Source organism: Alosa sapidissima, chromosome 4 (assembly GCF_018492685.1).
Source record: "Alosa sapidissima isolate fAloSap1 chromosome 4, fAloSap1.pri, whole genome shotgun sequence".
Classification (NCBI taxonomy): Eukaryota; Metazoa; Chordata; class Actinopteri; order Clupeiformes; family Clupeidae; genus Alosa; species Alosa sapidissima.
Genome location: NC_055960.1, coordinates 4,546,991 through 4,559,584, shown reverse-complemented (window position 1 = coordinate 4,559,584; position 12,594 = coordinate 4,546,991). Strand labels below are relative to the sequence as shown.

Below are 12,594 nucleotides of genomic sequence, written 5' to 3'. Positions count from 1 at the left end.
ACCAACTGGCCTGTAGGTGGCCGGAGACAGTTTTCTGTGAATATCTCGAGAACCGTAGGGCCTAGGAGGTCCACCTTTTTTATGTATGTTGGTCTTAAGGGGGCATGTCAACCCATCCCATTACCACTTATTTCATGTATAGCGCCACCTAGTTAAAAATTAAAAAGCAAAAAATTAGGTGTTTTCATCACAATATCTCTGGCTGACAAGGTCAAAACTGCACGAAATTAAAAGTGTAGGATCATTATGACACCCTCCGAATGCATGCCAAGTTTTGTGTACTTTCGTTCATGGGGGGCCTTACAATAAAATAATTTATGTGTACATTTAGTGACATACACCAACAAGGATTCCCGGGACACTGAAAGACCGGGGTACACAAAACTTGGTGGGCATGTACCTCCACATGGATAGCATGGAACCGTCATTTTTCGTTTTGATCTGTAGCCCCCCCGCTGGACTGGACCCCCCGAAAGGAGGGTAGGGCAGACACAGTTCTCTGTGAATTAAGGTTTCCTTTGCAGCACTTAACACTCAATGAATGAATGAAAGCGGATGCCATGTCTCGCAATAAACAGTGGGTGAAAATCCCGACACTCGTTCAACTAAATGAAACTTGACAGTGAACCATCAAATACCCCTCAGATTTCAGTGCCCATCAGTTCCAACATTTAGCAATATAATCAAACAATCCAAACGTAAATTAAATCCCAAACCAAACCGAACATCTTCTGCTTTTGATAGCCTACCGGTATGATGCTCCAAAGGAAACGCATGTCTCACAATACAAGAGAAGGCAATAAAACGCACATAAGAAATAAAGGCCTGCCTCGAATACAAGCCTGACCCAAATAAAGGCCTGTGCTTTGCACAGCCTAAGTAAATAAAAGACCCCGGCCATAATTTCAGGATTTACGAGTCTGTCTCCTAAACAGACATGCATGAAAACAAAACTCAGCCATAGGTTATTTTGAGAATGATGACTTTCTCTTCAGCATTGTCCTAACCGTTAAAACGAGGCAGATATGACGAGGCATTGCAACAATGTTTACATAGATTCACTTTAAGGTTGTCTGCAAAGATTATGTAGACTGTTACGATTGACTGACACTCGTGCACACACACACACATTATCGAAATCATACGCTGGATGCTTTAGGCTATAATCTTTGGGTTTAGTTAATGATCGGGCAATAATAATACCACACTTGGTGTGGTTGGTGTAAACCGACACATTTTAGCGTTCCGAATGGCTTTTGTCGGGACTCGGGACACGCAATTCAAAATGTTATTTTAAACGTGCATCTTATTTTCTCTCTCGTTCCCTCGGAGGTAGCCGGCCGAGCATTTGCTCTGCTGTCGGCTTATCCCTACCCTGGAATCCAGAGTTCTCGCGGGAGCACAATATCAATTTGCTCAGCGAGAGACTCTGGCAATGAGTAATGATGCATGTTACTTTTGCCCCTTGGATCACGAGGAACCAATCACATCTGTGTATCTGATATAGGCGGGCCAGAGGCGAGCTAAACAGATGACAGACGTAGTGTTATCCCAATCAGTCTGGAATCAGTCAGTTAACGTTGGTCGTATAATGTTATCCAATTGCGTGCAAGATTTTCAAATGCGTGCTTGGTGCCGCCCCTCGAGTTGGGCCATTACGTTATTCGTGGCCAGACCCTTAATCTTTCAGATTGGGTCTGGTCCTCCAGGCTAGCTTGTCCCTCCACATCACCCAAAATACTTCATTGCATTGCATTCTCCACATTTTTAGCTAAATCTTCAAGTACCACAGCACTTTTGTTCAGTGAATCTTTTGTAAATCGCTTTACAATTACCGCCGGGCCCTTGGCCGCCTTCCTTATCACCCAGTTCGCCTCAGCTTGCCCGCCATTCACTCTTTCGTCTTCATTAACTTCATATGGGATGGGCATTTTTAGGCTTTTCCTCCTGAAATTGCACTGTGCCTACTTCTGAGGCCACTGTTCCCACCTAGTTTTGCCTACCATCAAATGCTTGACTCTTTAGAAAGCTAGGAAACAATCAGAATAGCTGTGTGAAGTACTAGCACAGAGCTACAGAGGCTAGAATATTGTTTTTTATTTCTGCCGGATAACAAGCATCTCTGAACTGACCTCATTTCAGCCTGTAGGTCACTTGCTATGACTTTAGAAACACAACTCAGCCCTAGCACCAGGTCTACCACAACGGAGCTAAACATTGGGTATACATGGATTTCTATGCAACGTCACAAAAACATGCGTCCTCATCTACGAGGCAGAAAGCACCACAGAACAGCATAGATCTGGGGCCTGTACTACGAAGCGGGGTTACTGGCTTATCTGGGTAACTTCGAGAGTAACTTGATCACGTGTGGCGTAACTTCCCGATTAACCCGTACTATGAAAGGTGGATAGGTTTTAACCAAGGTATGCTGCCATGCCATGTTCTTGGTTAACCCGAGGTTTCCGTTAACCACACCCTTTATAAGTACCACCCCTCCACTAACAATTTCTCCCGAGACAATGTCAGCGTACCCGGATGATCCATACGACATTGGAGCGCCAATCGTGAGGGGCTCTCTTCGCAGGGCGAGACCGTTTTAGAGACCGCCAGATATATATATATATATCTATGACGGGTGACTCATCTGACAAAGATAACGAATTCCCTCAGCTGACAATCTATATCTTTATAGAGAATATCGTCCGGGTAGCCTATATCAGCGGATTCTGGTGGTCTCTAATAAGGATGAGAGAAGCGTAAAGAAGGACAAACATCAGTGCATCACTCCACCAATCAGGCCTTTATGGTAGAGTGAACAGATGGAAGCCATTTTTTGCCGGGAGTTTCCAAAAAAGCACATGAACAACTCTCAGAAGTAAACTCTGAGAAGTAAAATCATCTGGTCTGATGAAACGAAGACTATTTGGCTACAATTCCCAACGGTGTGTGTGGAAGAAACCAGGCACTGAGCTGCACTGATGTTTGTCCTTCTTTACGCTTCTCTCATCCTCTCAAAGGAACTCTGGATGTCACTAATAGTGACCATTGGGTCCTTGGTTACCTGTCTGACCAAGGCTATCCGTCTTGGATTACTCAGTTTGGCTGAGCGGCCAGATCTAGGAAGACTGTTGGTTGTTCCAAACTTTTCCATTTGAAAATAATGGAGGCTACCGTGCTCTTGGGCACTTATAATGCTGCAGAAATGTTGTTGTATCCTTTGCCAGATCTGTGTCTTCACACAACACTGTCTCGCATGTCTACGGACCATTCTCTTCACCTTGTGGCTTGGTTTTCACTCTCACATACACCATCAACTGTGAGACCATATATAAAGGGATGTGTGCCTCTCCTAATAAATTCCAGTGAATTCATTTAGGCACAGGTGGACTCCAATCAAGTTGTAGAAGCATCTCAAGGACCATTGATAGAAGTAGGAGGCACCAGAGCTCAATTGCAAGCGTCATAACAAAGGGTCTGAATACTTACAGTATGTAAATGGAATATTTCAGTCTTTTATTTTTTATAAATTTACGAAAACACTCCAAACACCTGCTTTTTGGTGGAGTGTTGGAGTATTGTGTGTAGATTGATGAGAAAAAAATAATGGAATCCATTTTAAGATGAGTCTGAAAAATAACAAAATGTAGAAAACTTGAAAGGGTCTGAAAACTTTCCGGTTGCACTGTAGCAGGCAGCAAGATGTAACCGTCAACTAGCCAAACAGCTAGTCTTGTGGTTTCATTACGTTGGTGATGTACATCGAGACGAGAGATGTAGTCCACTGAGGAGATTCGTACAAAACCAAAATAACTTTTTAAGTCTATCGAACAACAGTACTTTCTTGACGTGAAAAATTATCTTTTAAATTCACACACATCATGTGAAATTCGTGGCACAATTCGAACGGGACCAAAAAATCATTGTTATCTCTCCATTGCCTCCAGTTCATATTTTTACGAAAGATAAGTCCCATGGACCGGAAGTAGAAGGGCGTGACTTCGGTGGCGTGTTTTGCCGGATTTGTGCATAGGATTGTTCGACTTGATGCAGATCTGCTCAGATCTGACTTGATGTGATGCATGCTGGGTTGAACACAATGCATACTGGGATGGATGTAATGCATACTGGTTAGAAGTCCTGTCCGACTTCTGGCAGTCGGGGAGGGACTTAGCACCGCGTCACCATGTCACATGACCTTAAAATATTGCGGGAGTCTTCGCCTGTGTAACCTGCGTTGTGTTGAACCTGCGCGATTCAGCCCTGCACACGCCCAGACTCGAACCCGCGAAACAGCAGCACCTCGGATCGGGAGGCGAGCACGCTAACAATTGAGCCAAAAGCCCAGGCTACTGGTTCGCATGCCAGCAGCACTCTTGAGGTGTCGGGGAGTGAGGTTTACCAACGTTCCACAAGCGCAGCTAAGCTAGCTGGCATCCGTTACACCTGCAGCCAGATCTTGCCAAGGGGGCAGGCGAATTCCTGGAAGTAAAAGAATCAATGGTGGCTGGAGGGACCACTTCTCTGCTAACCCCCATAGAAGCCCATTCATTTTAGGATTTTTTTTAAAATACCATAACTTCATATAGCATATATCCTGTGCCGATATTGTAGCTTCTGTGTTATCTACATAAACAATAAAAGGCAAAACAAGACTCGACTACCTCGTACGTAAAATTAGGTTCCCGTAAGAAGAATGTTTAGCATGTCCGGTTAAAGAAAGCTAACGCACCGAAGGGAGATAACTGTATTGTTTGGATAAGAAACGTAGTCCAGCCCGCACGGAAACTCATGAACAAAGCTATGTAGCCTACAATAGCATTGTATGTTAAGGTAAAGCATAGCGGCAAGTCTAACGATAATCATTTCAGAGGTTTTCGATGGATTGACCGTAGGTCAGAAAAGTGGAAAGAAGATTAGCTTCAAGGCTATAACTTTTTTGAAGATGATCATGTGTGGTAGTTTTAAAATTAACACAACTTGATATCACTTGTGAAGATGATATTATTAATAATAATACATAAATAAATGTTTAACTTTGATGACTTTGAAGGCGAAGGAAGTGTGAGAAGAATTTCTGTGTATCTATCATATGAGTTACAAGATTCAGTTTGATGGCTAACGTCACAAAATTAAGTGCGAGTCTGCGCAATACTCGGGGGACCAACTGAAAAATCGTTCAATTTGACTCAGTGTCCTATCATTGAGAACGACGGAGTCTGTTCGTCCATTTCTTTTACTGTCTATGGATCTTGCAGTTGTCTTTCCACGGTCTGCACACGATGAAACCCGCCCTCATGATGTCAGTTCAAAGACGTGATAGGGCCATAGACCTCTGAAATTCGCCTACAAAAAATCTGCCATCTTTGAGATCCGGTATCTTGCAATTTTTCCTATGGGAAAATAAAATGTTGTTTTTGAATGATCGCACCTGTTAAACTCTCGCGGGGATGAAGTCTGAAATGCAGACGTTTTGCTCAACACACTTTTGCCCTCTTCCTTGAGTGCTCCTGTGGTCTCCTGTACGTTAAGACGGCAAACTTAGATTTTTGCTACCCCAGAGCTAACTTGCAGAGCGGTAGATAAAACAGAGTGGCGACACTCCCATAGACATCCATAGGAAACAATGGCGGCGCTTTTTCCCGGCTACTTCCACGTTATGCTGAGCTCAAAAGTTCCTAACTTTGACATGACACGGCTTTAGCCCCATTCACTTCCATTGCTTTCTGCCTGATATTGTCAGTGGTAAGTAGACGAAGGTACGACGTTTTTTTAATTGGCATATGCATTTCCTATACCAACTCAGGGCTCTACACTAACATTTATTTTCAGGAGCACTGAAGTAAAAAAATTTAGGAGCACAGACAAAAATTTGGGCGCAGTCAGTTCTGTACTTAACTTACACATAATGTAACATTATACTGCAGATAACAGTTAAACATGCCAGTGCACCAATTGCAAATATTAAGAATGACTGACAACATTTAGGCTACAGGAAACAGGATTTTAAAGATCAATGCCTACTTTATTTTCAGTCTGTTCTATTTTCCTACATTTTGTTAATGTAAAATAATATAATACATTGCCATATTTGCATTTAGCCTGTTTATTAAGTATCCTGCCAAATGTAGGCTAATTTATTTATTTGTGAATCCATCTATAGCTAATCCAAATATGCCCATGATGACCTATCTGACAGCATACTGCCTAATACTACTACTAAAACAGTCCATTTTCTCTTCCACAAAACCCAACATAGGCTAATCAAGGATATATGTTTTATACTTTTAGTTTTTATTTGAAATATCTGCATTGATGGGGGCAGTAGGCAAACGTTAGGCCTACTTTCGTTTTGCACTCCAGCTTGTATTCGGTGTAAACAAACAAGCATGCGTGGAAGCCTGGAGTTGTCAGTAGCGTTCTACCTTTGAATAAAATGGGATTATTACGGGAGGCTACTTTTGTGCCGGTTCGCTACAGCTATATTTTGCATATTGCAGCCAATACATCAACTGGGCTAAAAGGCATGTTAGGTTACCTTTCCTTCTCTCACTGCATTCTCAGAATCTCATCCTGTTCCAACTATATCCAATGAATTCGGTGGATAGAAGAACTAATTTCTTCAATCTTTGCATCTTGGCTGGCTAGTCTAACTTTCCGCTTTTTCTGCGCGCTCTTGGATTTGATAGAAGCGACTACTAGCGAGTCACAACGCGAAACTGCTAACGTTGATGGGAGGTGTAGTTCTTATGCTGCATTCGCGACGTGATTCTATGGTTTGCACCAGTAATGTTTCTTGATGTTGCGGTGTATTTTATAGACAAACATTGACATGGTTATAAGTCATTCGCACCAGTGCGCCTAAATATTTTTTTGCACTCGCACGGCATCATTTTTACTCGCATGTGCGAGTGAAATGGGCACACTGTAGAGCCCTGCAACTGCACTAGTAGATACTGTTATTGTTCTTTGAGGTTTATGTGCTGCTTGTTTAACTGATATTTATAGCTTAAATGTTGACCGAAATTTCAAAGCTAAAAGTTAGCCTGCAAACCTTGATGTGGAGAGAGGCTAGCTTAAAGATAATGTTCCTATGTCCAAAGTTTCACAGGCACCGTTGTGGTAGAACAAAGGACCTACAACCTCGTCCTTTCATTGGAGAGTCGCCTCGCGTTCAACGGATTCATTTGCATAAAGATGGGCTTCGCCCACCTTTTTGACGCGTGACATATTTTCAAATGCAGTGCTGCCTTCCCGGAATGCTTTGCGGGCGCGTTAAAGTCACTTGACGTCGAAGTTAATCTTCTTTCCACTTTTCCGACCTACGGTCAATCCATCGAAAACCTCTGAAATGATTACTGCCGTTTTTTTTTTTTAATTAGGTTTACTTTTTTATTATTATTAGGTTGCCTCTGTGTAATGCTTTACCTTAACATACGGTCGTGTATGCTAGGTTTTGCTTATGAGTTACCGTCATAGACAGTAAGGTGGACTGAGCTTCTTATCCAAACAATACGGTTACCTCCCTATGGCGCGAAAGAGAGATTACGTCAAAGCTAGCTTCCCTCCAACTGAACAAGCTAACCATTCTTCTTACGGGTAACCAACGTTACGGACGAGGTAGTGGAGTCTGTTTTGCCTTTGTAGTGTTTATGTGGATTACACAGAAGCTACAATATCAGCACAGGATATATGTTATATAAAGTTATGGTATATCAAAAAAATCTTAGAATGAATGGGCTTCTATGGGAGTTAGCAGAGAGGTGGTCCCTCCAGCCTACGTCGATTCTTCTACTTCCGGGTAAGGAAGTTGGGATCTGCAGAACTTTATGCAAATGAGAGCGGTTAACGCAAGGCGGTTAGTCAATGAAAGTACTGTTTGCCCATGTTAACAAACCATTTTAAAAAATGTGTAGGCCTAAAACATTTTCAACTCAGTAATTTTCATGGTGATATGTAAAGGTTAATTCCCCCCCAAAAAAATAGGCGCATGAATAGGGTAGGCTATATTTGGGCCTTTTTCTAAACTTTCCCCTATTGAGATTCTTCGGGGCTTTTTTTCCCTTACTCAAGACATATTGAGGTTACACAATCAGTTAAGTTTGTTCTGTTGCAATTTGTTCAACCTTTTTTCATAAAATGACTGGACTAGATGTATCACAACCACACCACATGATTGGCACAATGTAATCACGTGTCGACTTTTTCGCTGCGGAAGGGATGGGATTGTGTTACAAACTAACCCCATGCATTTCTATTTTGAGTTTTGTGTCTCCTCATTAGAAAGTCTCTGTTATCCTGGGGCAAGCACTAGGGATATATCCTTGGGGATGACCAGCGAGGTTTTTTTTTTTTTTTTGCCTGTCCAATAAAGACCCTGTGTGCGATCACCGGCTCATTTTGGTTCCGTTGTGAGGACAAGACAACTCACGCAGACAGGGCGTAGCTAGAAACGTATCATATTACATTACACAAAAAAACACTTTCTCATTCGCAGTAGCCTACCAAATTGAAGTCAGAAGACAAGAAGACCTCAAGTCTTGACGATGGCGTTGGTCGTTTATGTTCTAGTGTTTTTGGGGACCGTCTTAACAATTTCAGCAGGTAAGATTTACAGACGTTAACTACTAACTCATTTGTGGGGTCGGAGTTTATAATGTCGTTTGCTGCTTGGTGTCAAATAAAACTCCAGTCAGTCTTGGCTAAAGGTGGCTAGCTAGCTAGCTAACTTAAAGAAGACCATCAGTGTAAGGTTTTGTTTCCTCATATTTGGCCCTTAAAGTATATCATGTCAGCATAAATCCAAGGGTACAGCAACCATAGGAAGTCAATGAAACGTCAACATTAAGATTATGTTAACATTAGTGATAATGTAAAGTTATTTTTGAGTATTTGAGTATTTTTCAAATATTGACCTTGTAACGTAAATACATGTAAAGATTGGTCTTGACCCTTTGCAACGTTAATGAAATTACAATCATCAGGAAGTCACTCAGAATCTTATTTTCTTTTTGCTGCCCAGATTAGATTGACACCTTCCACATCTAAAGACAAGTTGCAGATTTTAAAATCAAGAATCCTGCAGGGTCGCTATTTACAAGCTTGAACAAAAAAAGGTGCCAGTAGCTTACAGTATATTAACCAGTTGTCTTCTGGATATTTTTCTATTTTATGTGCACATTATCCGCTATCCCATTTGTATTTTTGGATGCAATTTATTTCACGCAGTAGGCAATACAAAATGTATTTTAATAGTGCACAGAACATTCAGTTAATTAGAAACTTATTTTAATCAATATCAAACTGAAATTATGGTGAAACTAGATAAGACTGCATTAGTTCCAATGCAGTCACATCAAATCACCTTTAAGTAGGCTACAGTGTGTGAAAACAGGCTGTAGTGTAGTGATGCACGGTTCAAGGATTTTTTATGAGGGGCCATTTAGGCCTTAAATGAATACTTCACATGCACACACACACAGATACTGGTACTAGCACTTGCACACAACCATACTGGCATGCATATACTTGCAAGTAGATGTGTGTGTTAAGTATGTACAGCTGTGTGCAGAATAATAGCAGTGCGTTTAAAAAAAAAAAGAATAAAGCTCAAAATTCTTAGAATAGCTGTTAATTCCATAATATCAATGCACTGGGAACACGGCACATTCAATTTCAAATCAAAACATGACCAAAATAATTAATAATTAAAGTTTGTGTTATACCTTTACAGAAAGTGAAGAAAAAGGAATGTTAGGCTGTTCAGAAAATAGCAGTGTTTGCATTTTGCTTTACAAACTTAAACATTTAATGTAGCCTATAAACTGAAAAATGTCTAAAGATTTTGCTTTACTTTGAATCACTGCACTAATATCTAGTTGCATTACCCTTATTTCTGAGAATTGCTTCACATCTGTGTTGCATGGAGTCGACCAACTACTGGCACCTGTGAACAGGTATTCCAGCCCAGGACGATTGAACTACATTCCACAATTCCTCTGCATTTCTGGGTTTTGCCTCAGAAACAGAATTTTTTATGTCATCCCACACGTTTTCTATAGGATGGAGGTCTGGGGATCAGGCTGACCACTCCATAACGTCAATCTTGTTAGTCTGGAACCAAGACTTTGCTCGCTTACTGGTGTGTTTTGGGTCATTGTCTTGTTGAAACACCCATTTCAAAGGCATTTCCTCTTCAGCATAAGACAACATGACCTCTTCAAATATTTTGATGTATTGAAACTGATCCATGATCTCTGGTGTGCGATAAATAGGTACACCACAACACCACAGTATGAGAAACATCCCCATAACATGAATTGTGCACCGCCATGCTTTACTGTCTGCAGTGTACTGTGGCTTGAATTCAGTGCATCTGGGTCGTTGGACAAACTGTCTGCTGCCCCCATGCACTGAATTCAAGCCACAGTACACTGTGTCACCAATATCTGCATTAGGACACATTAAGAAGTTTTCCGAGAGTGGAAGTTCTCCCCTTATTAGACATTCTCTGTACAGGTGGTACGACCTATCTTTTTCTGTCTATGGGTACGACATGTTGTGGTACTTCCGGTTTCGTACGGTGCCTTCCGGATACATACATACTTATGCACACACACACACTTATGCACACACATACATACTTATATACACACACCAGAGGAGGCTCCTTCATTGAGGAAAGGAAGGAACACCCCCTTTAAAATTTCAGAGAAAAATAAAAAAATATATAAAGTGAATTACTAATCTGATAAATTACTGTTAATATTACTATTTGAACACTTTGAATGAACAAAATCGTTCCCCTTGGTCAAAATGCCAACAGCACCCCCTATCGCAATTGAAAATTACTGAAATTACTGTATGGAGGAGCTTAGACGTTAGGAGTTTGACATTCGAGCCAGGGGGGGGGGGCGGGCAGACAAAAAAAAAAAAAACTAATTGTAGCAGCTGAGACCTGACCTACCACTTGGGGAACACAGCATGAACACATAGAATAATAATTTTTAAAAATCCACTTAAGCAAGACCTTCAACATCTGTGTTTAGTTGTATATGGAAGGGTCTACAATTTGCCTCAATATATTTCAGTGTGTGTACAGTAATAATCTAGCCTACTAACTGTGAAAATATCACACTATTTTGCCTTCTTTTAAAAAACGAAATTGCTCCTTTCATTTCATAAACAGACTACAACTAGAAGTCACGTGACTTTGCCCTTCGACGTTAACTCACCGTAGCATGGTTTGTTTATTAGCCTGGTTAGCGTTGACACTTTCTGTTACTGTCCATGTACTTAACACTACCAGCTCATCATGTGAGAAGTTACAAGTTACCCCAACATAAAGGTAATTACCAAGCGATTTACATAGCTTTCTGTCATTACGAAATCGTTTAATTTAAGCCATAGGTTTTGGCCCTGTTTGTATGTGTATCCAAAGGCTTGTGAAGCGCAGGGGAAGTTTTTTTTTCTCGTTTCAGTGATTGGTAGCCTATCATCTGGGTGTTGGCTTTGAATATGTGTAGCATGTTATATTTCCACTCACATACCCAACAACTGCTGAACAACGCCGACACACAGTTTCATCTTATCCACAACTCTCTCGCTCGCCTGTAACTAACTGAAGTTCTCAAACTTGCGATCTTAAAGAGACCAGCGGATCCTCTAACTCTTGTGGGTCGCACCTTAGTGCTGCTATCTCTGACTGACTCAACCGACTACCTGACAAAAAAAAAACATAGGCGCCAATCAGAGCTTCAGAGCTAAGGCGAGGCTACAGATTAGCGTTAAGTGTCGCTAAAGAACTCCCGTAACTCTCGTACAGTAGGATACTTAACAGTAATTGCGCGTGACAATTAATCTGCACACGAGTTTTATGTATTTTTATACCGTGTATTCTCCGTGTAAATTGATGCACCGAACCGTGACGCCCGTACCGTTTCGGTTCAATACGAATACATGAACCGTTTATACCCCTTATATAATGTAACAATTTAACAATTTGTCCTTATGAAATCCAATGCAGCATGGCTGTCTTGAAACGCAATAGACAGGGGTGGTATCGCCTAGCAGAAAACATTCGGGGCTTAGCCAGTGGTTGCTGCTCACTTTTGATAAATTAATCCACCGCCTCTATAGCCTCATTTGCGCCACATTGATTGAATATTTTGTACAATCATATTTTGTCAATTAAAGAATGTAATGACCTGTTGCCATCTTGACATTTCTGTTTGCTATTAAAAACGATCTATATAGCCTATAACCACCTAGCAGAGTGGAGTTTTAAAAAACAAGATGCATCGGTTCATGTTATGCTTATCTTAAGGAGAACAAGTCATTGAAAACTCAAATTTCGATTCTACAAAGGCAAAGTAAGTAAACTCCAAACTGTAGGCTATTGAGTGCAGGGCAGACCTAAATCATAGTGAGAACTCCAGGAATCAAAGGAAGTGTTCACCTACAGTCTGATGCCTCTCCAAACGCAGAAATGAAGGGCAATCATGCCATTACCTTAAGACATGTTAAGAAAAAAAAATCATATTTTGCTGTAATCCAATGACACGAAAAAAAAGTAATCCACAGCGATCAGTGATC

At 41.1% G+C, this 12,594-nt stretch overlaps 1 protein-coding gene across 2 annotated transcripts in view; it reads left to right on the top strand.

The window, feature by feature from the left end:
* Window positions 1-8,277: 8,277 nt before the first annotated feature.
* The window catches only part of shisa10.1 (shisa family member 10, tandem duplicate 1), a 29,629-nt gene continuing 25,312 nt past the window's right edge, over window positions 8,278-12,594 (top strand). The window contains exon 1 of one of the 2 annotated variants that reach the window (XM_042089017.1): window positions 8,278-8,604. In XM_042089017.1, coding sequence (XP_041944951.1) covers window positions 8,547-8,604 — 58 coding nt within the window. In that variant the 5' untranslated portion in view covers window positions 8,278-8,546. The remainder of the gene's footprint in view (window positions 8,605-12,594) is intronic. The other variant, XM_042089018.1, reaches the window with a different exon arrangement.